Source organism: Heliangelus exortis, chromosome 8 (genome assembly GCF_036169615.1).
Source record: "Heliangelus exortis chromosome 8, bHelExo1.hap1, whole genome shotgun sequence".
NCBI lineage: Eukaryota > Metazoa > Chordata > Aves > Apodiformes > Trochilidae > Heliangelus > Heliangelus exortis.
The window spans coordinates 26,286,854-26,313,912 of NC_092429.1; the positions used below are offsets into that span (position 1 = coordinate 26,286,854).

General features: G+C 39.0%; 1 protein-coding gene across 5 annotated transcripts in view; it reads right to left on the minus strand.

The window, feature by feature from the left end:
* COP1 (COP1 E3 ubiquitin ligase) overlaps nt 1-27,059 on the minus strand; it is a 120,084-nt gene that overhangs the window by 89,581 nt on the left and 3,444 nt on the right. For 2 of the 5 annotated variants that reach the window (XM_071751145.1, XM_071751147.1), the window contains exons 2-9: nt 23,755-23,814; nt 22,207-22,304; nt 20,859-20,935; nt 18,441-18,560; nt 16,408-16,476; nt 8,577-8,636; nt 6,648-6,724; nt 1,479-1,536 (exon numbers count right to left, since the gene is read on the minus strand). In XM_071751145.1, the coding sequence (XP_071607246.1) occupies nt 1,479-1,536; nt 6,648-6,724; nt 8,577-8,636; nt 16,408-16,476; nt 18,441-18,560; nt 20,859-20,935; nt 22,207-22,304; nt 23,755-23,814 (619 nt within the window). Of the gene's footprint in view, nt 1-1,478; nt 1,537-6,647; nt 6,725-8,576; nt 8,637-16,407; nt 16,477-18,440; nt 18,561-20,858; nt 20,936-22,206; nt 22,305-23,754; nt 23,815-27,059 lie in introns of those variants that run through there. The other 3 variants (XM_071751146.1, XM_071751148.1, XM_071751150.1) reach the window with 3 other exon arrangements.

Genomic DNA, 27,059 nt, shown 5'->3' on the forward strand with positions numbered 1-27,059 from the left:
ATAAATTCCTCTCTAAAAACACAAATCATGAGCAATGCACAAAGTAATTATACTGAGAAAGAAAGCTATACTGTGCATCTCAGCATAGCTTGAGTGCCAGCAGTGCAAAACTATGCTTTTTGCTGTGACTGACAATCAGAAAAAAGCACAGCTGAATTTATATTCAAAGTATTTTTATGGTGAAGCCTTGCTGAAATAAGAATACCATTGAAGGAAGTGTTTAACTTCAATAGTACTCTTTCAACTCCCTGTCCAAACATATATTGAAGCTTCAATTGAAAATTTGCTCCAGAGAGTACAAATCTTTTACTCTTGAGAACAAAAAATTGCATGAGGACAAAAAAAGATTATTCTTACACGAATAAGGCTGTCATACAGAATGATTATGAAGTCCAGGTTGTTTGTTTTGTGTGCTTACCAGCAGTACAGTCATGCTGTTAATATTGTCTTTGAAACAGAAAGTAATGTGACAGGTAATATCAGTGGAGGACAAACACAATGTACCATATCAGAGTCCTGAACACAAGATACGCAACCACATGTCACTTGCCTGGTGAAGTAGTTTAAGCAAAAATCTCCCAGAACAAGAATAATTTTTCCACAGAACATTTCTAATTACCAACTAGTTATACAGCTCCAAAATACGTACATACATGAAAACCAGCTCAAAATTTAGGTGTTTTTAATTTATACCAGTTACTCCATCATGTAACACCCAACAGTACTACTTTATTTACCAGTTTGTTATGGCTGTATGCCATGGACTGTCCACCAGAGAGCACCAAAAGCACGAACTGGCATGTAACCAATAACCCATCTGTCCACTAAACTGTTTATTCTTTCTGAAGCTGTCAGCTGGGTACCACTGTCATCTTCCCAGTCCAACTGAATCACTTCCTAACAGCAAGACTACAGCAGAGCTGTTTGGCATTCAGGAGGCTGTGTGGCCCAGACAGTTTGGAGGCTGCCTGCCAAACAGCTTCACTGCAAATCCAACTTTTTATCCTCTATAGGAATTTTTTAATGCAATTTCTAAGGCCCTAACAAGTACAAACTACACACCAGCTGTGTGCTTGGAGAATGAGTTTCTTGGTTTGAAGGTCAAGATTGATTTGAAGTTATTCAAGGCAATGCTAAGGGCCAGGGATGGCCCTTCCCAAATGCTGCCCACCTGGGAGAAGAGATGAAGAACAACAAATATCCCCTTTCCATGGATGAGTCATCTTTGGGAATGAAGTCAGATATCTGAATATACGACACTAGATTTCTTTGATGGTGTCAGTGTGGACAACCCCAGTCATGCACAATCATTCCTACAGCTGTAGTCTTGGCTCCAGTGTCCCTGTACAACCAGTTAAAAGCATCTGCAAGGCCCAAGTTGACAGGCACCCTGGAGATGGATGCTGTTCCTCATCACTGCACAGCCTCCACATTCACCCTCCCATCACCCCTGTGCACAGACACATGGATCACCTTACCTGAGAATTGCCACTGAAGCCTGGAGGCTGGCTATACTCCGTGGAGTCAATAATACTACTGCAAAACCAAAAGAAATAGTCTGCTTAAATGACTGTACAACCATCCTTTTATCATTTTTAACCTACCTGCTATTCCCCCTCTTTACATCCTGCAGCATATTTGCCTTTGAAGCATGTTTCACAGAGAGGGAACACAATTTTTATTTTTTGCTTGGGAGGGGACTTTTTATAAATACAGGGTTATCCTAGGGCAGAATGCTATCACACACAATTAAATGCAGGGCGAGCCAATAATTTCCAATTAAAATGCAAAAACACATCTTCTGCATGACTTATGCAGAATAAGGTATTCTGAAAATAACATGCTACAATTGGTTTTCAATTCCTTTTCCAAAAAAGTTATGCTTAATGCTGTGGCATTTGAAACAGCACTGTGAAGAAAAAAGCTCAGAAATCACCTTCAGACACCAGTATTCCAGGTACACAAAATAGACACAAGTAATGAAATACAGAAATAAACTAAAAACATGCTGACAACCAGGATACTGCTATTAGAAAGTGCTACATAATATCTACATAGTATAACTACAGAGTATCAATGACACAACATAGCCTGAATCACTGTTTTCAAACCATTCATATGCAAACTTGAGATTTAACTTCCACAATTGCAAAATTATTTCTTTATACAAGGAAGCTGGTTCAGTTTTCTTGCACAAATGGGTAAAATATTTCGCTCTCACAGCAAGGCACCAGAGCCTTAAAGCACCCTTATCACTCAAATTAATTTGAGCATAAAGTTAGCACATCAGAATACCCTTTTATTAATTACAGAGATCACATCACAAACATCACCATGGTATTTTTCTAAAAATCTTTAGAATTCACACTGCTTCTGCCATGTCATTTGGCTTGACCAGAAAAAGAGACAAGCTGGCTTCATTACTCTCGGTCTTTCTTACAAGGTAACACTGGGTTTAGGGTTTCCCATTGCTTGGGAAAGCTGAAGGTTTCTTTAAAAAAAGCTGCCGAAGCATTGCTATAGGTCCTGGTTTTGTAAAAGAGGATTGTACCTATTGATGTTTATGCAATAGCTGCAGAACTGATGCTCAGATTTGAAATTCTTGGTCATTTTGACACCCTTGGTCATAAAAGAAATGGTTTTAGCTGAAACACCAATCAGGGAACTTTTACTTCTGGAAGGATGGAACAATGGTACTAGTGCTTAAATATTTTTCTGAATGTTTTAAAGCTCCATTGGAGGTATAAGAAAGTGAGAACAGAAGACAAGAGAGAATTTTAAAAGTCTCATTAGTGGTTAACTTGTAAGATGAGATTGATTTGGCTTCTGCTACAGGCAGGACAAAAGCTGCAAACCAAGCAAATCTGAGGGAGAGAAATCATTATTTGCTGCGAGCTATTGGTGGGAAGAAAACATAAGAGCTGTTTCAGGCAGCCAGAGACAATGAACTTTAAATTAGAACGTGGCCACATGAAATAATAAAGCACATAGAGCAGATATTGCCAGCAATGGCACGAATAAGACACTGCTGGAAAGCAAGGAAAAAAAATTCCTCTCCAAGACAGGTATAGTGGCAATTAGCAGCAAAACACAGACTTAGAGCATCTGGTCTTGGTTTGCTGCAGGTTGTCTGGTGATGGTCTTGATGCCTTCAAGGGTACAGATGTCATCCCCCTAACCAGAATATAAATTCAAAGTAATTTCTGTGTGGTGCTTGTAGCTGAGTTAACTGGCATATGCTTTCACGTTTTTCCTTTTAAAACCAGAACACAGATAATAAGAAAATGACAAAAGTTCCCTCTGAATTATTTCTGAAAAGCTGTAACATTAGGTTCAACTCGGAAATCCAGCTACAGTAACATCACATATTCAAAAACCTGGAACACCAACAAGAACACAGCAACCTGCAGACTCTAAATCCCATTTGTTACACCCTTCCAGGGATGGGTGGCAGGTAATTTGAACAAATGGGAAGGGAAGGAGATCAGGATTTCGATAACTGAATCGGTTACCAGGCAACTAATTTTTAGATCAGAATCTTTCCCCAGAGAAAACTTCCTATTAGATAGTTTCTTATTGCTATTACTGCCTGGATATGTAGTCACAGAGAAGTTGCTTGTTTGTATCTGCTGTTTGCATCATTTACTGATAACAAAAATAGCACACATGCCTGTTCAGAAAAACCTACACAGGACAATTTGTTCTTTTCCCTTATTCTTCCCCTCTTGTTCTCTATACAAGCAGAGCAATCTGCAGTGCTGTAAACAAGAGCTGTGTTCCTACCCCATTTAATATTTCATCATACACTCTACAAGCATAAGAGAAAACACCTGTTTCTTAAAGCCAGTATATATTCAGCAAGGCAGCTGTACTGGTTTGGGATTTTTTTTTTTTTGCTAAAAAACTTAGAAGGGAAGATGGGAGAGGCACAGTAATTTCACAGTTTGAAGATGTGAAGAGTGTGAAAGGAAAAAAGGTAAAGTGAAAAGAAACAAAGCAAGCCTGTGATTTAGAGGAAGGAGGTGAATAGGGGCAAGCCACCAGAGGCCAGATAAGCCAAATTCCAAAGAACTATTTTCTTGAACTTTAAATTCAAAAGGCAAAGAGATTTTTTTTCATCTCAGCAGGAGTCTGTGATAACCTTTGAGACACATCACAAATTTTATACAATTACATTTCATTAGCAGGGTATTAAGCATAGTAACAAGATATACTCCCATTTCAATAGACCATTTCAAATCAGTGATAATTTTTTTTAAGTCTCTGCAAGTTTAATAACATTCTAACATAGAATTAAAACCATGACAAACTATATTTATATTTAATTCTTACTGGATCACAGCATCACTAAAATGCATGTTGGAAATTAAATATTTCAGTTAACACAAAGCTGGAAAAAAAAAAAAATCAGCATATTTCATTGCTCCTGTAGCTTGATCTGTAGCATTCTGAGGAAGACTCAAAAGTTTGAGATACTCTCCAAAACTTAAAATTGATGTTGAAAAGAAAACATTTTTAACTCTGCCACTTAGCTCTGGTAAGACTTCACCTGGAGCATTGCATCCATCTCTGGAGCCCCCAATACTGGAAGGACACGGACCTGATCAAATGGGCCCAGAGGAGGGCCATGAAAATGATCAGGGGACTGGAATATCTCTGCCACGAAGCCAGGCTGAGGGAGCTGGGGTTGTTCAGCCTGGAGAAAAGAAGGCTTTGGGGAGCCTTCCAGTATTTGAAGGGGCTACAGGAAGGCTGGAGAGGGGCTGTTTGCAAGGGACTGGAGAGATAGGACAAGGGACAATGGTTGTAAAAAAGAGAAGAGTAGGTTTAGATTGGATGTTAGGAAAAAGTTCTTTACCATGAGGGCAGTGGAAAAACAGAACAGGTTGCCCAAGGAGGTGGTTGAGGCCTCATCCCTGGAGATACTCAAGGTGAGGATTGACAAGGTCTGAGCAACCTGATCCAGTTGAGGGTGTCCCTGCTGACTGCAGGGGGGTTGGACTGCATGGCCTTTGGAGGTCCCTTCCAACCCAGGTTTATTCTGTGATTCTGGGAAAATGAAATTTCAAGTGGTAAACCCTCCTCAAATCCTGAGTGCTGGTAATTCAAACCAATTCAGCTACTTAAATTACACAAACCTGTCAGGAAAGGGCAGGGACAGAAGTTACTGGAGTCCAGCAATAACTAAAGCCTGTTCAGACACTCCCTTCACATAACATTCTCTTTGACCACTCAAGACTACCTAAATGCACTGAGAAACAGGAAGGGTTTCTTCTCAATCCAAGAGGAGACAACCTCATGTATCCTAGAAAACCATTAACCATTTTTACATCACCCCCCTGACATGTTATACCAGAGGAAAAAACCAAAAGCCTCAGATATAGCTGAGATGAAATCAGACAAAACATGAGAAGGTGGGCAAAAAAAAGTCAGCCCATGGTTTCTGCTCTCACCACCATCTCCCAATAGACTCCAGGTGAAGCACATCCATCCAAAAATCACTAAAATACTTTGAGAACTATTTTACATCTTGAAAAACAAGTGAGAATGAGTGACCCTGGGATGTGAAATGAACATACACAAAGCAGTGTAGGTCTCAGCAGCTGTTTTCCCCTCCCAAAGCTTTTTCCAAAAGTCTGGGGCTTATATCACCCCAGCTTTCAGCAGTTAAAAAAGTTCTCCAGGTGCTTGTTTGTTACCTTGGCTCAGAGATACATTTCTATTCCCTAAGTACAACCATCTGTAAAAAAGTGAAACGTTTCTAGGCCCAAAGTTGTTCAACATAACCAATTTAGCCCTATCAGTGCTCAATTTCCTGAAGCAGCAGTACCACAAAGCTAACAGCAGGCAATCTGTTAAATAGTGAATAACAAACCCAATGAGAATCTGATTAGCATCCCATCAGCTTCACAAAACAGATAACTTGCACCAAAAACACTTGCACCCAAAAATGAGGCAAGCAACGACAGGTAGAAGAATACACACTGTTCATATCCATCTTGGTAATATTCCTGTCCTTTCCCTCAGAAGCTTCCTGGATATGAGATTCTGATCTCTTTTTCCAGAAATAGCACTTGGTAAGAATTCCCAGCCAAAATTGCTAGGCTCCTTAGAACACCCCTCTATCTAAATTTGTGAAGGGGAGGGAATCTGACCATTTTTTCTTCCCATGACACTTATTATAGGCTATTAGGTTTAGGGCTGGTAAGTGCAACAACACATTAGTACAATTTTATATAACAGAAGCCAACAGTTTAGAGAACTCTGCTACTAGGAAAATACACTGGAGAGAGGTAGAAGAGGTTATAACTTAATGAAACTTGGCCCCATGAAATCCAAGCTTTTATACAACCAAAAAAACACTACTACAAAGTAGTACAGCGATCAAATCCTGGCACATGCACTTAAGACACAAGAAACATCTGCAATTTTATCATCAAGAAACCAGACTACACAATATTGCAAACAAAAATCCACACTGGAGATCTATTACTGGAAAGCTATTTCATTTAATCAAAACAGACAGCAGAACAGGGTAAGATTGTAAAGCTGTCAAAAAACAGTTTAACTTGTGTTTTGGGCATGGCACAAAGAGGCCTAACAAGTACTATGTGTAGAGCCTGAAACCTGAGCTGCAAACTCCATACCTGTGAGAAGGGGAAGGAGCCTCAAACTGTGGCACTGTGCTGTCCTCACTGACTGGGGAGTACAACCCACTCATTTCCTGAAACAAAGCCATGGTACAAAGTTAGTTAAACCATTAATTACTGTGCAACTTCTAATACAGTGTCCACATAGCAATTTTTTTGTTTTTACAAGCACATAATTAACTGTATTTACATCTATTCAACTCTCAGCTAGAAGTCCCTACTATATCTGAACAAACATTTTCTTTATTTTTTTTTCCTGAAACTCTACAACTACAGTGCTTTTTACCCCCAAAAAGGCAATTTTGGAGTTAATACTCAAAAAAGTATCAATGGACTTGGTTAGCATCTAATTGTCTGTAACCCAGGACCTCCCTTGAACACAACGGAACAAGCAAAGTCACTGCATTTCTGGGATACATGCAAACTTTTATTTGACAGCCCTTGCAACTGGAAAGTAATGCTGGATATGGATCAGGGCAAAAACAGCCACAAGACAAGATGGCAGAGGTGGGGCAGAGTCATGTCACACATATAAAAGAGGATCCATCGGTCTCATATGGGGAAAGTGGACAAGAGACAAACCTGGCACATAAATTTGGCTTTGTCAGACTCAATTCCTGCTCTCTACCTTGTGCAAGACTGTGCCTGTCACCTCTTTGGGAAATGCAAGCTATGCAGGACACTGCAGCTCAGTTACAGGGGCAAAAGTGTTCCAGGACATTCCCAGTGGTTTTCCTATTCCCACAGGAGCCCCTCAGGTGTCAGGTAGAAAGTAGAAGATTCATGGTTAGAGAGATCCCAGGATTTAAGGTCAGAACCAAGATCACACAGACACATACCCCAGCTGCACTCCACTGAAGGGCCTGATTAAAGAGCAGAGAAGCAGAGCTAGATATTCCTTAAAAGAAGATCTTGAACTTTGAGAATAGCTTCTCCCAGCTCTGAAGATTTATTTTACTGGTCTCCAGGAAGCACATGATTATATATTTATTTCTCAAAACATTCAGAAAATATGTCTGAAAAATATTGTTATCTACCAAGTGTCAATCTACACAGCTATCAGTTATAAGAAGTTCCTGCAGTTGTCAGTTCTATTTCTATTTTTATAGTTAATCTGCACACATATAAGCTGGAAGTGAAGAAATCTAAAAGGTTTTTTGGGGGGGGCAATATTTGGGAGCTTGTGCTGACTGCTCCAGATGAGCAAAGGAGGCATACCTACAAACTGACTCCCAAGAAGCTTTAAGGGAACACTATTCAGAGGTGGCACTACAATACATTCCTGAAACATCAGGTTCCTACTAATATCAAAACATTAAAACAATTAAAAGTAAGAACAACCAAGGAGAAACATAAGGACTCAAGGACAAAAGACTGAGCTAAATGGTTTACTTGGCAAGTAAACTTTAAAAAAATCTCATAAGATCCCAATCATTAATGAATTAGACCAGTTAAATCAGGAGGCAGCAGACTGCATCTGTTTTTACATGCAGCAGGAACTGGTTCTGCTCTTATCCAGCCTCTGTATCACAGCTCTCTTGTGCACCCTCCTGTACCTCTCCATTTTAAGAATTGCATGCTGCTACAATTTAAACAGCCAGAACACCGCAATGTACAAAAATCATTATGATCAATATACTGGCTGTTGTCTTCTAGCAGTTATTCTAAAATACTTACTACCAACACAAAAAAAAAAAATAAATTGAAAGGCATGATTGGATAAAAAGCTAGTTTTAATGAAGGCCCTTATTACCTACCTGCAGCTTGCACACATCAACTAAATGAACAAATTAAAGGAAGAGCATTATCTCTTCATTTTCACATTGACTCAAACACTGTAAATTTAACACAGCAGCCCCACAAGCAAGGCAGGCAGCTTGAGGAAAATGAAAAATTGCCAGTCAGAACAATGTCTGGGCACCTCACCTCTACTCGTTTGATATCTTCTTCCAGAACACTTAGCTCCTTCTGGATTTGCTCCAATTGCTGCAGGTAAGAGAATGGGAGAAGTCAAAATCAATTCAGTTACAATTTTCAGTTACTTTTCAGTCAGTCAGTAACCTGTTTTTACTCCTCACAACTGTGAGGCCAAAGACTTGGTGATTGTTTACCCTTAAGCAAGAACTTCATCTGCTTACCAGCTCTAATTGCCATCCTCATTCAGCAGACAAGTCCCATCCAAACACACACACTTTTCTCGGCAAGAGCTCCAGGTCTGGCCCTACACAGACAAAACTTAGCTCCAAGACACATCTGCTTCACTAAGATGCACAGGTCTAATGAATAAATTGAGATCTGGAAGTCCAGCTGACTCTCCTCAACCCAGAATAAAAGTCTAAAGGTTGGCAAGTCCACTGAAAGCTTATGAAGCACACTACATTTGTGTGACAAGGAGATTTTTCTATCATTGAGAAAGGGAATTTCCTTCCTTAATATTCCCTGTTTTCAAGGGAATATTAAATTGCCTAAACCCCAAGTTAATGGCATTGTAAGACACATTATGCTCAGTATAACTTCTTTCCAATAATATTGGACAAGCTGCTCCCAAAGACTTATTTGCTCAGGTGCTTAAGCTTGATCCTTTAAGTGGCAGAAAGTTTCACTTAAAACACACTCACCACTAAAACCCCACTATTGATCAGCATTCCAAACATCCGTGTGTGCTCTGCATTAGATAATGCACCATTTTAATTGACTTTTTCAACATAAAAAAAACCTGTCCTTGAAGACAGCAGAGGAAAAGACCCCTGGGTCTACACCTACTTCTAACGTGATTGCTTCTTTGGAATGAGAAATTGTATTTACAATCTAATCTCCCTACACTAAAGGTTACAGTTTATATTTGAGTCACAGACAGCTCAAGTTTAATGGTTTAAAACCAGACAGCCACAGATAATTTACAAACCACTACATCATAACAGATAATTCCATTTTCACTTGCAAAACCAACAGCAAGAATAGCAGGTGGTGCTATAGCTCCAGGATTAGTGGTAAAGTTAAGTGACACTTTCACAGCAAGGGTCCTACCAGTACTCAGCTCTAACAGACAAATATCATTAGTCCTCTACTTTCATAAAACCCATTTCAAAAGAAGCTACAAGAACACTTTGAAGCTCCAGAATTACAGCAAGGAAATCAGCTATTCTACAATGCACTGGCTCACAGCCGAACTGGACAAGTGCAAAATAATTGATATTTATTGCTATCACATGAACAGGAGAACTTTCTATAGGAACAAGAACAGACACTTTTCATGGGCCAGTTTTATTAAATAATGCATCAAGCCAAAAGTACAAGATCTGGGACTTCATTTACAAATTCTTCCTTCTAACCACATTAAGGCAGGCAACTTGAAGCTAATAAACTTATCTAGTCTATAGAATTGACCTTACCTAGACTATAGAATTGCTGCCATCAGTAAGTGTGTTTTGTACATATTTTAGAAAGAGCCTTCTCACACTGTCAGCATCAAATGAGATCCTAACACACACAATGAAACTTTTTGGTAGATTGGCTCAAGTGTTTCATGGTTAATCTTCGACAGCTTAAAAGACCTTAAATCAGTCCACATTCATTCCAATTAAACTTTGAAAAATGAGACTACTGATTTATAATTGTCAACCATTTAAGAATGTTTAATTTAAGAATGTTTAAGCAAAATGAGTTATAGTCCTTGCAGTATATCCAAATTTATAGACCCTTCATTTGATTTTCACTATGTTGGGCACAGAAAGCAAGCCAAGTCCTGTCCCAGTGATGGGTAGAATCAGATTTGTCAAATTTCAAATTAAGTAAAAAAAAAAAATAAAACAAAAACTTACAAGGAGCACTGAAAGGTAATCTAAAATAGAAGTGTGTGCTACAAACTCTTCTCAGACACTGCTGCTTTCCCAGAACTGAAACACCCAGTAAGGATAGGGGAAAAGTTTTAATTTAGCAGCTAAACATCATCATGCAAACTAACTCCACTAAATGAATTAAAAGAAGTATGTAAAAAGTTCTACCTTAAATACATACATAGGTACAAAAGAAAAAAGATTACTCCAAACTAGTCTATTATTCTGATAGTCATCAGAAAAGGGATTTCAGAACATGCAAGTCAAGAACTGATGGACTGGAAAGATCATTTTATATCAAGGAGCTGCATGTCAGTTAACAAAAAAAGCCAAAAGCACAACTCAGGGCTGCTCTCACCCAAGGCAAACTCCAAAGACAAACAAGCTTACACAGTGAAGGAGCTGCACACAACTAAAGCAAGGAGGCAAAAGGCTCCCCCCCACAACTGCAGCTGTAAAAGCTTCCAGGTGAGCACCCCCCTTTGAAAAAACAGTCTTTTCAGAGGGGGTTAAAGAATTCAATAAGATATGATCCACTGGTAACATTGTTCAAGAATACAGGCTAGCAACAATAAGTAAATACAATATTTTAAAGCAATGTCCAAGAAAAAAAACTCAGCAGTTACTAGAGAAGGTATCACAGCAGGAAATGCAGGCTTCTCATGACATTCTTTTCAGGCAGCTTTTCAGATCCAAACCCTTTTCACAGCCACCAGAGTCAGTGCCCTCCAAACCCCTGAGAGATCTGAGTCTCTCTGAAGAGATCTGAGATCTGATCTGAAGCTGTCCAGGCACAAATACAAAAAGTTCTCCAAAGAAAAACTCTCAGCCCTGGAGTATGTGGATGAAAGGAAGCCACTGGTCAAAGTTTAGAGACACACCATGGTGCTACTTAACTACCATACAAGACTTTTAAAAAGTCTAAATTTGAACTTACACAACACTAAACACCAGGTCATGGTAAGAGTTTTATTTCAGTTGGCTATCCACTACAATACAGCTGGGCACAGTGCTGAGTTTCCATGCCTGGTGTTCCTGTTTTTCCTGGACCAAGGGCCCCCCAGGAGGCACTGACTTCATCCTTTGTACAGCACAAATAAATGGTTCAACCTCTTCCTTGTGCCAGTTTCAAATGTCTACAGAAAAGCTCAGCAGAGTCTCCCAGTGCCAGAGACAGCTTAGAAAAATTTCACTGGGAAAAGTGTCATATACCTTTGAGCAACTGTCCTTACAATTTGAGAAAAAAACAACCTCACAAGAACAGCAGAATTATTTTCTACAGAAATAACTGTGAACTCACTAACATAATTCCCACCAAGCAGTTTAAACAGTGTCTGAATTCACACTGTTGAAAGCTCCAAAGCCCTGTCAGGTCTTAACACCTTCAAGGCTCTGAACGCAAACCAGTCATGAATTCATCACAACATAGATCAAAAACAAAAAGACAACCAGAGGAAGCATCTTTTTTCCTTTTTTCCTCTGCACTAAGCATAAAATGTAACATCTGCCCAGCTGATGAGCATAAATCAAGCAGTCTTGGTGGATTATCCAGTAGTTCATCCTATCCAATAACTTCATCCAACATGATCTCTTTCTGCTTCTTGTTCCTCCATCAGAGAGTGCTCAAACTTGAGTGTAAACTTCAGTATCAACAGAAAAACTTTTCCTAAAGGTACACAGTCAAATTTATTTCTTCCTCTAAAACTCAATACTTAAAACAACCCCACAGCAAATAAATTCAGTTTCTTTCTCTGGAAACCAGGTGGAAATCTGTTCCAGGGTTTTCTTTCTTGTATTGCTTCTGATACAGAGCTCATCATAAGACACAGGGCAACCACAGCAAGGAAGTCATCTTCAGAGCTTAGAAATTTCAGCCTTTTAAATTAATTGCAAACCTCACTTGTTTTGACATGAAATTCCATTTGTTGACACTTCACTGTTAGAAAGTCTTTACACAAATGGAAAACCATGCAAAGTTTATTTTGGTATGAAGACAGGAAGAACACCTGAGCCTCCAACAAGTTACTTTCAATGGTAAAAATAAATAAAATCACATCCAAGCTTTTTAGACAAATAGGCTGTCTGCCTAAACCAGACTTACCTGTAGGGAATATTTCTCTCTCTGATTAATACTTATTCCAAATGGTAAATGTTTCCTTTCACCTAAGGAAGAGCTAACAAAGGTTAGCTTGGTTTGAGGACAAAACCCTAGCTGGGCTGTATAGCACACACAATTCCTGAAGGCAGGAGGAAGGAGATTCCAGGCTGATTGGAAACATGCTTCATATCTTGAATTTTCCTATTCCCATCCTGTTGTGTAATTCCTCCAGTTTCAATTGCAGGAGTAAGACTTTGAAGGCTTAATGATAGGGGCTGATAGAAAAATGTCACAGAAGAAAGATGTCTGAAGCAGGGAACAAAACTGTTTGAACATTCAGACTGATTTCCTCAGAATTTCATACATCACTGTGCATGCTGTGTAGCTCCTCATGCTAGGTTGCTGCTCCCTCTTTTTCTTTGGGAAAACCTCTCCACTGCCACAAGTGTCAGCTGTCACACACTGATGTTTACACAGTCACCTCTAGCTTGCTGAACCCTTGGCTTATCATCCCAGCAGTCAGAGCCCATGTCTCTCACTGAATAGTTTAAAAATGCAAATAAATTCAAAATACCAGTTACTTAAGCACAGGGGATAGAAAAATTTACTGTAGCTATAAATTCACTTCAGGAGTCCTGGACTGTAATCAAGACTAGATGACAACATAAGATCATGACTGATTTCTAGTTCTGTCACCTCCTCTTGCTTACTCATTAGTTCAGCCCTGTATCTATGCAGAGAAAAGTAAGACCTGACAAGCGAAGTGATTAACAAAAGGTAATGACAGCCCTGGAGAATTCATGCTTATAATTCCCTACAATTATCCCACAATAACTAATAACCCCTCTTATTTTTAGTATTTAACATGCTCACCATGTGGTGCAAGTGAAGACAGCTGGGTAGATAAGATACATTTCAGGCTGAAAAGATTGATAATTATTCTGAAATGCTAAGCAGTCATTCAGGGCAACAAAACTGAGGCATTTCAGGATGACTTCTCTGCCCCAGGATGTCTACCAGCTGAAAACAGCCCCCTTGCATTAACAGACATGAAAGAAGTTTTGTTTACTAGATTTGAGAGACTTAATATTAGAAAGAAGCCAACAAAATGTGAGAGCTGCCAAGAGAAATAAGAACACATTTAGGTAATACAGGTATTACCTAACATTTAGGTATGTTGGAGAATTTGATATATATATATATATATATATATAGCATTATTGTTTCATTAAAGTTGATTGGTTTAGCCTCCAACCCATAAGTCTCTCTCTATTATTCTCTCTTCTTTCTTATCAAGGAGAGAGAGATTAATATATATATATATATATATACAAATATACAAGAGAATGAATATCAGATTCCTTCCCCCTTTCCCCCAACAATTCTCACGCAAACCAAGGCTGCAGGGCAGCCCTGGGAAAGTCCAGGCTGGACACACAGGAGGCAGGAACACAGGCAGGCAAACGGACTGGAGGTGTAGGCTGGCATGAATCAGGACCACAGGCAGATGAATGGATGGGATCCTTCCAAGATGCCGGGTGAAGGCAGGCAGGCAAGCAACCGGGCAGGGCAGCCAGGGAGGCAGCCAGGGAGGAGCTTCTGCTGGTCTTTTATAGTGCAACAGGCGAGACCAATTAGCTGTTAAGGGGGGTGGTACCCAGCACTTCTGCTGGTGATCTCAGGTGAGGCCGATCAGCTGGTAAGGGTGTGGCTCGGTCCTCGTGATCCCCCAACTCCATACCAAGGATGACGCACATGGGATGGAATACTCCATTTGAGAAACTTGCTGTCAACCTCAGCAAGTTCAACCATCTACAAGAAACTTAGAAAAATCACCTTTATCCTGGCCCAAACCAGGACAGTTTAAAATCTTTTTCAAAGTAAGAGGATTTTATCCCCTATTAGCACTGACTAGGAATTGTCTTTTTGCCACATTGCCATAGGTCAAAAGGAAAACAAAATACCAGCTTTCTTTTTTTAAGACTTGCCAATACCTTTGTGCAAAACAAAAAAAAGTGAATTTCAGCTTGAAAGATCAATGTTTTGGAAAGTTATGATCAAAACAAGATTTCTGATAAACTGCTGCAGGTGCCGAACCTCACATTTATCTTCTAGAGCTATTATGAAAGTGCAAGAAAAATGCATTTGTCAAAATAATTTACTACAGCAATATTCTGAATTCTTAAGTACAAATCTAGAAAGATTTTCCTCTAGATATGAAACCCCCCAATAAGGCCAGAAGTCATTATTTCCTGATGGCAGGAAGGAAAAAGGCAGAAGGAAAAAATCCACAAAACTGGAATTAAGTAAGCAAGAAGTGTTAAATTAGGAAATTTAATGTGTTTGAATTAGGAAATTAACTCCTCCCCATAATAATACCAGCTCATAGGACTCACTGCTATGTGCACTACATTGTAGAGGTGGTCCAGGGTCCACTCATTTTTGAGTTCCATTCTTTTTTCTTGAGGAATCACCTATTACAGCATCAAAGGAAACTACAGTGAACTTGGAAGCTCTGATAACCTTCCTCCTCTTTACAGCATTAAGGTCATCACCTAAACCCCTTTCCTCAGCTTCCAAACTGGCACCTCAGGCCTTCTGCAGCCTGGATACATCTTCACCACAGGCATAACCCAAGAAAGGTTGCTGGTAGCAAGTCTGACAAGTCCTCATTTCCTTCCAAATAAATGACATGGCCAGATGTTAACCACAAGGGCAAAGGCAGAACTGACAGGCCCAAACAAAAGTCTTTTGAGGTGTGACAGTCTGCATTTCATGTTTGAATAGAAAGGGAGGTAACAGAGGAAAGTCTTAGCAACAGAGTGGACACATAAGCAGGAACAGTGAGGATCTGAAATAAGGTGTGTGTCCGCAGCAGGCTTCAGGATGTTCCCAAGGCCACTAGGAGAAGCTGCAGTCAAAATTAAGTTTATTCAGCCTTAAAATAAATACTACCCTTGTACATTATTACTAAAGCCAAGAATAGATGCAGATGAGATGGGGAAGGTTTCCTAGGTGCTGAAAAATCAGTCAATGGAACACTGTGTATGTTAAGAATAAGAAGCTCTGCAATTTCCCTTCCCTTCATCCTTCTCACTTGGCACATGCAAACCCAAGAAGGTATCAACAGCCTCTCCTCTGAGAGTTGTTTTAACACAGTTCTAACTGAGGGAGGAGGAAGCAAAGTCATCCCTGACTTAACAGTACTCCCCCAAACACCCTACACTTGAATCACCCCAGGATGACTCAAGGAAGAGCACTCTAAGCAGTGTTTGAACATCCTGAAGCACCCACTTCCACTTCTCAGTTCACCTCCCAGACAAAGGCAGCATTACCACATTATAAATAGTAAGTCTGAAGCAATAAAGCATCATGTATGTGATTATAGAACCTGCTCTCATTCCCTGAGAGAGTCATTTTGAGACAAAGAAGGAGCACAGAATATTTATTCTTTCATGACACAGCATTAGTCATGGTATTTGATATGCTAAAAGAACAAAGTTGATAGGGACAAAAATGTCACTCCTTCCTCATCTTCCCCAATCCAGAAAAAAATTGTTTCAAAAATTACATTTAAATTTAGAGTGGGGAATCTCCATTATCAAGTTCCTTTCTCATCACACATTTCACAAGTGTGAGACAGAAAGACAAGTGATTTAGAATTGAAGCTGTCACATGTAAAGAGATTATTCTCCTTGAAATTCATGTCCCCAGAATATCTTGCTTTTCCTTTGCTGAGATAATACCAGGCTAACATGTAACTCAAATAGAAGCTGGTAGAAAAATAGTAAAAAACACCTCCCACACTAAAACACAAAGTTACCTCTCGTTTGTTTCTCCTGGCAACTTTGAGAAATTCCATCAGGATCTGCAACTGTGCAGCATGCGACTCCTGTAACACAGTAAATAATGTATAAGAGTTACACTTTGTTAAAAGAAACAAACATCCATTTTATACACAGAAATTCACACTTAGCAAAGAAACAGATTTCATTTAGAGGTGAAGAGGAGAATCAGGTATTCCTGTTTTACTCTGGCTCACAGGTTTTAAGATTTTGTTTGGCTCACACTAAGATTTAACATGAAGGCAGAAATCCTCCTAACAGTTCTTCTTGAGTAAGTTGAAATGCTTAAGTTTTATTGGCTGCTGCATCTGAAATTGGTTTTGCAACACAAATTCTTCAGACTCATCTTCTATCCTGGAAGTCCATTAGCATCCCCTTCATGATTAGCACACTGAAGCATGGAGTACTTGTATAAAAAACACCTCTCCCTATAATTAATATTTGTGTTTAGATAAAGATTTTACTGCTTAAGATTTCTCCTGACCAAAAGACAACAAAGCCACTGATGAAGCTAAAAAACCCTCTTTCCAATCTTTCTATAACAGGCCATTTAACTCAAACATCAGCTTAATAGTTTGACCCAAAATGGCCAAAAACTGAAGAGGGAAAGAGAAGAGAAGCGTAAGATGAAAGGAAAATAAAACTTATATTCCAGTAGTAATATAGCCCTAATTCTATCCCAGCATTTTGAGGCTTATTTTCAAAAAGTACCAAAAGATTTATTATTAAAGGACTGTGAACATTCAATCAAAGACGACACAGGAGCATGGAAATTCCATTAAAGGAATATGGGACAGAAAAAAGCAAAGAGATAAGGATGCAAGACCACAACTTTTGAGATTAGTTTATTTTTCCTCACCCCTAAACACAATAAGAGCAAAGCAACTAAAATTAGAAAGGAAAAATGTTTAAGTTATTCTTTACATATCAGGCATGGTTTTGGTTTGAGCTGTTTTGTTTTTGGTTTTGTTTTTTGTTTGTTTTTTTTTAAACTTAGTAGCCTCAAAAGATAACACTGTCCAGAAGCACCCCTACACTCAGCCCTGTGCCTAAGTTGTTTCTGATTTGTCACAAATTACACAAAAAGCTTGAAAACATGAAAAAAAGATGTAACTCAGAAGTTAGAAACCATACTCTCATCACACCTTCACTGAACCACAATAAAAAAAGTTATGTACAAGTGCCCATGCAATAAAGTAACAAAAGTTTTTCCTAGTAGCTCATAAGCATATTTTGTGGTTACATTCCTCCCATCAGAACGACAACAGGTGTAACCACCAGTTACACAAGAGGAAGAAAAGCCATTCCAATACAACTCATCCCTACCTGCTTTAAAACACCAAAATCCAACCTCCAAAGTTCACTAGGCCAAGTTTTATAATCCAGTTTAATTTAGAAAGCCTGGCTCTCAGAACTGGAAAAAGCCTCACAAGACCAGCAGCACAGAATGGCCAAATGATAAGTACCCAAACCAACTCCATTTCAGTAAAATCATAGGAACAGCTTGCCTCATATTGTATAAATCTTCAAACTAGCTTCATAAACAAGAACTGAACTTTCTTTCAAGCATTACATACTAAAAAAGGCTTCAGGGATGGCAGTCATTCAGATTCTATCAGTTCCAGTAGAAACCAAAAGGTGGGATCTTTTTCAAATGTCATGGAGTTTATCCCCTTAACCTGTATTTTGGACTTCTTTGTGCTTATTACCAAGAAAGAGCTGACATTTAATTGTGCAACAGTTAACTGGCAGGCTTCATATGCATTTCCCTGTTCTGCAAGCCACTTTGCCTTACCCTTTTCCATCTTCCCTGCCAGCAGCAACACTATAACCATGTTATGGGCATCACAGTTAAAAATATGAATTTGCAATAAAGGTCAGGAAGTTGACCAATTTTTCAACACCAAAACAGAAAAGAAAATTGAGTGATTTGGGAATAGAAGATAAAAGCATGAGAAAAACCTAAGTGGACAACAGTATTCATTTAAATAAGACAAGAGGAGCTTCTTACTGCTTCCAACTGCTTCTTCTTTTGCACCAGCAGCTCCAACATCAGGTTGACATTGGCCAAGTCAAGATTGTCTTGATCAGTTCCCAACAAATCTTGAATTATCTGCCACCTATGGCCATTCTGGAAAGCAAACAAGAAGACAGCAAATTCAAACCATACAAAGCTAACTCCAGCTACAAATATTAAGAGCAGCACTGCAACATTTCATCACCTTGTAAAAATTTCAAAAGCAATTTCCAGGAATCAGAATTCCCAATTCTCCCACATATTCAGCATATAGCTCTTCTGTCCTGGAAGATATTTGCACTTCGAGAGCATAGCTGCTTGTGGCTAGGAAGAGATAATTTCACAGCCACAATTTTATCTGATTTGTGCCCTAGTTTGTCAGAATATATTTCTAAGAGAAGAAAGAAAAAGAAAATGTTTATCCAAGCTTAGTTGGATTACACCTAACTGAAATATTGTTAAGGGGTATCTTAATTTTTTTAACCAATAGGAAAAGCCTTAATGCTAAATTCAAATGGGAGGCAGCAGTATCAGATTATTTCTTTCCTACTCTCACCTCCCAAACTATTCCTTTTAAAGAGTATTTTTGGGAAAAATGTGAGAGCAGAAAAGATGAGCTCCTCAGGGTGATCTCATTCAATCTGTCAGAGCTGAAGACTCCTCAAAAAGTCAACACACTACCATGCAGCCCATTCTTCCCTATAGGCCATTCATTTGCTCTTCTCCTTGCCAGTAAAAAGTAAAGAAAAATCTTATATCACAGGAAAAGCTATTAGGCTAATGCTAGTATAGCTGTACATTAAAAAACCTTAGGAACCAACAGGAGCACATGAAAGGTCTTTAGGCCTTCTAAGAAACAAAGACAGATTAAAAAGTCCTACCTTTAAAAGTTATGACACTAGATCAAGACATTTAAATTTGCTAGAGCTAGAACTGCTATCCCACTGCAAACTAGAAACTTTATAAGAGGTTCCAGCCTATCTGTACTGGCTAGATTAAAAAAAAAATAAATAATTAGCATCCATCTAGAACACACAACTTTCAACAGACCCTGTGAAAACCACACAGGCAAAAAACTCAATTTCAAACTGGAACAATTAGGGAAAATTACGATTTTTAGGCATAGCAACAAGATTAAAACCAAACTTTGACATACTAACATTCAAGTTAAATGTACCAGTGCTAAACTCAAAGCTTCAATGATGCCCTCACATGATTTCTTAATGACAAATCCATGATCAACAAACTGCATCTTTGCTGCAATATGTAATCAATGACCTCTCTTACTTAATGTCAGAAGTAGTAAGAGGACAGACACATGAAGGAGCTGATAGAACAGCAAGGTTTCTCTTTTTTAGAGATTTTGGCATATTTTATGTGCTGCCAAAAGGCAGACCCAGCACTGATTTGGGCCAAAGTCATGGTAGATTTCCATTTACAAGTAGTATCTAACAGATGCATCTAAGGGCATAGATTTAGGTGCACTATGAGAAAGCAGAACCAATTTCCAATAAGTTACTGTACATGCCCCCACGTCAGTTGTGTGCATTTTAAATCAGATATGGTTAATGCACATTTTATATCAAATAATAAAATTTACTGTCAGTAACCCAATGAATCCTTAAAGTGTGCTCTTTTCTAAAGCATGTAACTGCTGAAAGCATTGGCTTCTCTGATAGAAAACCTTCAGAGCATTTTTTTAACTGACAAAAACAGAGGCTCAGTGATTTTTAATATTACTTTGCACAAAGAAGCCAAACATAGTAAGACAAATACTCAAGTTTTCTGGCTAATGTCATATATTCCTTTTGATCTTGAAAAAAGCATCCACTGCTGCTGTACAGGGCTTATCATGAGCTGAGAACACAGATTATGCTCTAATTCTATGACATGAAGGAAGTCAAGAAGATATTCAAGGCAGTTTTATCTGGGATCAGAGCCAGAATACCAGCAGGTGGAACACATCCTTCTCCCTCTTGTGGCTGCTATTAGCTTCCCTCCAATCTCTTGATGCAACACAGCCTCTTGCACATGGACAAACCTGTGGCACTCCTAATCATCCATCACTCTGATTGTAGCTATCATTTCCAACACTGAATGAAAATTATTACCTTTAAATAAGTGTGCTTGCACAGATAGTTTCCAAGGTTATATTCAATACATCATATGACCCTTAGTTGTGCTAACACAGCTTGCCTCTACACCTATGTAACTGGCAGGAAAAATGAGATTTAACAAGGCTGAAGGGATCTAGTGTGACTGATATTAGCATTGTTCCCACATAAAACAAGCTAAAGCATCAACTTAATATACTTAATACAACTTAATAATTTTCTCTAAATTAAGCCACATAATGACAATTGCTGTACCAAAGCATTAAATAAATATAAAGTAAAAAAAGTTGGAACATACGGTGCTACTCACTGAATGGTCCAGTTTGAGTCTCTTTTCCTCAGATCTTTGCTTCTGTTTAAGAATGAGTTCATTGACTAAAAACAAGTGAATGGAATGTCAGAATTGGATTTAAAGGTCACAGAGAAATATTAAAACTCAAGTTAAAACATTGGGGTAAAATTTATTAATTCCACAGTAAGCTTCTCAGTAATTAAAAAAGTAAAAGATGTTTCCATTTTTTTCTCAATGTATTCCTTTCTTTTTTTTTTTAATGTCAAATACAATGCCTACACATTCCCCAAACTGCTTCTGTTCCTGTTTTTTAAGCCCCCATGGTGCTTTGTGGAAGTTCTAACTCCAAGACAGAAGTAAATCACAGAAGAGTGTGAGGGAGATAAAACTGATTTACTGCAGTCCCAAACCAAGTGCAACCAAATAGAACAATGTTTTTCCTTTAATCGCTGTGTGCATTTTTAAAGCTAATTTTTGCTAGTTTTATTTCATACCAATTTAGTGCAAAGAGAGAAAGATAACCTAAGCCCTTTGCACACCCACACAAGCTTCTTCCTCATGTCTGTTTCCCCCTCCTCCAGCACAGATGTGAAATCCCTGGATGTAGGTTTAGGGAAGCAACACTCAGTGGCCCAACACATCCTCCAAAACCTGCCTCAGCACCACCTTCAGAACACCACATTGAGTGTAAATCAAGATGCCTGCTCCCTTGGCTACTGGGACCCTTAATCTATTTACTATTAAATGGATACCCCCACACAACATCAAGATTTGATTTAATTTTGACATTTCACCCTGCAATGTTTCCTTTGATCTTTTCCCTCCCAACAAAGTTTTAAACTATATTTCTAATTAGGAACATTTCCCTCTGCAGTTTAACCAACAATCAGTTAGGATTTCATGTATACAAATATTTTTTTCTGCATGTTATTAACACATACAGGCACATCACATGGACATCATTCCAACAGCCAAAACACTACAAAACATGAATTCAATCTACCCCCCTTCAGTGTCCATGCTTTGTAAACAGGGCATGTTTCTGATTATTAGAAAGACAACAGTGAAAAAAACCACAAGTAAAAGATTCAAATCCCTAGCAAACAGCAAATCTTTGTTTTGCTTTCCTTAGTATGCAAACAGCAGCAAGTCAGTCTCACTAACATAGCTCAACTGCTAGAGGCAGTGGAGTATCAGCAATTTATACTTTTTTTAAAATAAAAAACACAGGTGACCAAAGGGCTTATGTTTGGATTTTAAATATCCAGAAGTGGTTATTTTTAGGAAAAATCTGCAGATGCCTGCCTTTCTTAACAACTATGATGGTCCTCATGGAAACAAGCCTAGAGCTCACCTAAGAAGTTGGGATAAAGATGATCTATGTTGTCCACAACATAGTTGCATTTGGGACACCTGTTATTGTCCTCCAAGCTCTGGTGAATACACTTATAGCTGTTTCAAAACAAGCAAGAAACAAAACAAGTGAGCAAACAAAGAAACAAAACACAAGCAGAAGGTAAATAATGTCAGCCTTAGATCACATGTGCTCTGCCTTGCCAAGGAACAGCTGCAGTACCAAGATCCCACAGCAGAGGCAAAATGTTCCAGTGCTAACTCAGTCTGCTACAGCAGAAAGACAGCAAAGTTTCTTGGTAAAGGTCACAAAAGGTACTTAAAACACTTTACTCTTTTTCTTTCCCCCAGGGCTGTGTCCACGTGGACACTTCAGCCCCACTCCCATCTCAAATTCAAGCCCCTCTTCACAGGCAGAGCTGACAAACAGACTGCATAATCAGCTAGGTTAGCCAAATCCTTATCAAGCAGCATTAAAAGCTATTTTGTGCATTTTTGTTAATTGAGCACAGAAGAAACCTTCACCTACTTCTTGTATTTCCCTCAATCCTTGGCTATTGTTCTCTCTGGAAGTGACTTCTGAGGCACAGAGTAACTACAAGGTGCATCTTAGCATTAAGCTTAAGCATCTCAGGAAGAATCTAACTTTGTGTTGACTGCTCTTACAGCCATCATGTGACAATGTTGCTCTGTTCTTTCTGATTAAAAATAATTAAAGGCTTCTCATCTTGGACTTTTAAAACAGTTACAGATCACAGGGGTAAAGTGTTATCACATACAAGACACTGTACAATATCAGCTACCTTACCTGTTGCCACCCATACCATTTCTGAAATTAACTGAATCTGCTGGTTGAGAAATGCTTTATGTTACTATTAAATTATTAGTTCTTTTCAAAGGTAAGCAATTTATTTTTTGGTTAACAGACACTGTAAAAGTATAATGTACACAGGACATTAAAAATTACAGTTCACCATTTATTCCAATCCCTAGGTGAGCACAGGGAGAACAAACAATTCCACACCTGCCCTGGGGGTTTCTCATACTTTTCCATGAAAACTTTGCTCCTCATGACAGCCAGAGATAACACACTGAAAAATAAGTGGACCTTGGGCAAATTCATTACAACAGAACCAAGCCTGCACAGCACATCTTCTCCAAAAGTTTAAGAGTTGCAATAGACCATGTGTGTGGTCTTGCAAAGGGGAAGGAGGACATCCCAGCACCAACCATGACTTCTACAGAGGTTGGACTCCCTGATTTTTCTGACTCTGGGCACTGGATGCTACCACAAGTTTATGACCATTTTCTTTCTTCACAAAAGTATGGCAGCACAGTATTTTTTGTTCAATCACTAAGACAGCCCTTTTTTTTTTTTTTTTTTTTTTTTTTTTTAACCATCATTAAAAAATTTATTTTAAACCCCTTCTTCAGTGCAAGGACAGAAGACAGAAAAGTAACAAAAACTGAGAAGGAAAGGGATTCACAGTACCATCAGTTCACATGTGCTGTAAGAGATGGACATTTTGCACAGTACAAAACATCTTACCAGAAACTATGTCCACATTTTGTCATGTAGGCTTCTTCAATCATATCAAAACATATGGGACTGAAAAACAAAACAAAGACATGCTTCCATGTTAAAAAAAAAGGAAAGAAAATATTATTCATTCACAGCAGCCAACTAACCAAGCTTGGGTAATACTCTGTTTGTAAAATGAAAGAGGACACAAAGGTGAAACAGCATGCAGACAGTATAAAGATCAAAAGGGCATCATCAAGAAGTCCTTTGAACTCCATGATACTGCAGGTTGCTATAGTAAGATACCAGGTAAGTGTTCACAACAGCTGCAAAATATGCCAGAGAACCTCCAACAAGCAGGGCTGCAGAAGAACCCTCTGTACTAGATGTCTAACAGAATGTAAAATAACCTGGTCTTTACATAAGCAGACATAAGGTATTTATAAACTACACCAAAATTAGTTTATCCTTCCTTTTTTCAGCCAATATCTATCTATAATTAACAAAAAAATTATGTGAAGAGGCAGAGCAGAATAAAAATAGAAATGAAGTAATGAGAACAAGAATTAAAAACCAGAAGGAAAAAAGGGGGATAAGGAGGGGGTGTGCCTGCAGCATGATGCCAGGGAGCAGGCAGGACTGAGATTGCTGAAGAGCAAGATGAAAGTATGGTACAACCTAAAGAGTCAACCAACCATCAAGGACAGTGTTACAAAGTCAGACAGGGAAGGTAACATGGGACTGTTCATAAGACAGAGGAATGCAGGTGAAAATTAGGGCTTCAGGTTTGGTTTTTCTTCCCCAAGACTATGGGGTGACAAAAGCACAGCCAGCTCTCTGGGAAGGGCCACCAAGGCCCATGCAGGGAGCTGAAGAGAAGGTTGTGGAAGCAAGCAGAGCTCTACCTGAACCTGAGCAACACAAGAGCCGCAGGAACTCTGTGAGACAGGCAGTGGGAGAAATCCACCTCAAGTGGCTGGGACATGTTTGAAAGGAAAATGAAACACAAATGAAAGCAGAGGAGAGATGGATGCATCTTAAATCCAGTGACTCCTGTGGCTGCTATCCCTGACAGCTGGCAAGATATTTCCACACATCTTCAGGTCTTGGCCAGCTACCTGGCAAGATGCTGTGGGAAACAACATCCCAGTTGTGCATTTAAAACGTGTCATCAGCTGTGTCAGAAGCTTCACCTTGCTTTCAAGCCTGTAAAGGTCCAAGTGCTCTCCTCTCAGTCCCCCAAGTCCACACAAATCTCAGTTCAGAGGTTTTCAACAGCATTTGTTTTCTTCACAGCCTTCTCCCACCTTCTGCCAACAAGGCTGTTCCCACAGAATGAGCTGTTAACAAACTGTTAACTTTTCAAAAGCCCAAATCTTTCTGAATCTAGTATCAAAATCCCAGATCTACACAAACAATGCTGGGCTGAGCAGGGGAGAAGAACACCTCAATTTCACCCCTTTTAGCACTCCACAGAAGTAATTTCCTCTTTCTGCCATCCATTTTAGAAGATATTAGCATTTGTTATCCCATCAGGAATTTAAACATAAAACTCTTAAATAACACTTTTTTAAAGCCCACGGAGAGGAAGCTGCATCCCCTGCCAGTGCAACCACCCTCCAAAAGAGCAAATTGGAAAACATGGATGCCCTGAAAGGTTTGTCCAACTTCACATGTGAACCAGGTTATCTTAAATATTTCATCAAATCTTCTGTATAACACAACATAAAGGCAAACGAATAAAACCAAAACACTACTCTGAATGGAGTCACCAATTCTGTCCCACAAAAAAAGCCTCCAAGTTAACACATACCTGCCCCTCTACCTGGCAGACTCTTCTATGCACACCATTGTCTTGAGAAGCATCAGCTTTGAGTTCAAGTCACTGATTCTGACTTAGAAGTTTAGTTTCAAGGCTCTGCTTGGTCAAAACAAATTATGAACAAACTTAGCCAACAAAAGTGGATTAATAAGAGTCAAATCAGGCACCTTTGTAGTCTTTTAGCTGGCCTTTAGAAAAGAAAGTGAAAGCCTTAAAGTTATGAGTTCCAGGGGTTGGTGTCTCCTCAGTGGTGATGAGCAGTTTAATTTCTCCACTTTTTTCCAGTCATGCTGTAACAATCTCACTTTTTCCATCAAATTAAGAACATTGCTACTGCCCACAGGACAAGAGTTTTTTCAGCACTCACCTAATACTCTGCCTCCAAAAAGTACAACAATCAACAAGGCTGTAATGTTCCTCTGTCTGCAAAAGGACACCATAAATCAAAGCTAAAAAAGAATATTGCCTCCTAACATGCCACTCACCCAAGATCATTGTGCACAAACTTCTTCATACCAGTTTGTTTGGAAAAATGATAGAACTCAAAATAGTTGAGAAGAAAGCAATCAGAGTCAGCAAATGTAGCCACTCAGTGCCAGGGTCATCATTAAGAGTGCCTGAAGTTTACAATAAGAACCATTTCCCTCCCAGATGCTCAGAGATTCACAAATGGAAGTAAGACTGATGCCTTTTCATACTTCCTGAGGCCAAGCTGGCTGTAACACATGAAAGTTGCTATGCACCAGTTAGGTTAAATTAACCTTGCACAGAGAGAAGGTTAAAAAAGCATGGAGTGATGGGGACTCAAGGCATACTATGGCTTGTAGTATGCACTGAAACTGAGAAGCACAAGTATAGTGAAATAAATCAAAGCTTCCCTGTGTGTGAGAGCTCTTATTCTCTATTTGTCTGAAGCAGCAGAAACAGGTAAAAAGGATGCAAATGACTTCAGCAATCCAAAAATGTCAGATACTGATGCCTGATTTACTATTTATTTAGTACTGCAAAAGCTTACCACTCTTTCTGAGGTAGATCTCAAACATTTTTAAAATAGTTTTAACCAAGTTCATGCCTCTAAGTCTTGCCAGCTGTTTTCAAGGCATCTCTTATGAGTGCCACTGTCACCTGGCTGCTACCCAAACACCTGACTGGTCACTGTAGGATTGAAACAGGTTTTGAATTCCTTTTGCTCTTCAGCAAACAAGACCTATTACAGTTTCTCCCTCTTATTCTGTTCCTCTTCAGTCTAAACAGAGAGCAGGACTTGCTCTAGACTGTCTTTCACACAGGAAGGTACCCAGATCACTGCCATTACTACCTACACTATATGAAACTCCAATGTAACAAAAGCTCGTGTAACCATCATTGTGTGTGGTATCTAAGCAGGTCACTAAGTTTTTGGCTGGTGATCTCCAGGGTCAACCTGTAGTAAAAACCCTTAATAAAGGGGTTTTCCAGATCAAACACAAGAACAAATACACTCATCCCATACCTGACATTACCAGGTAAC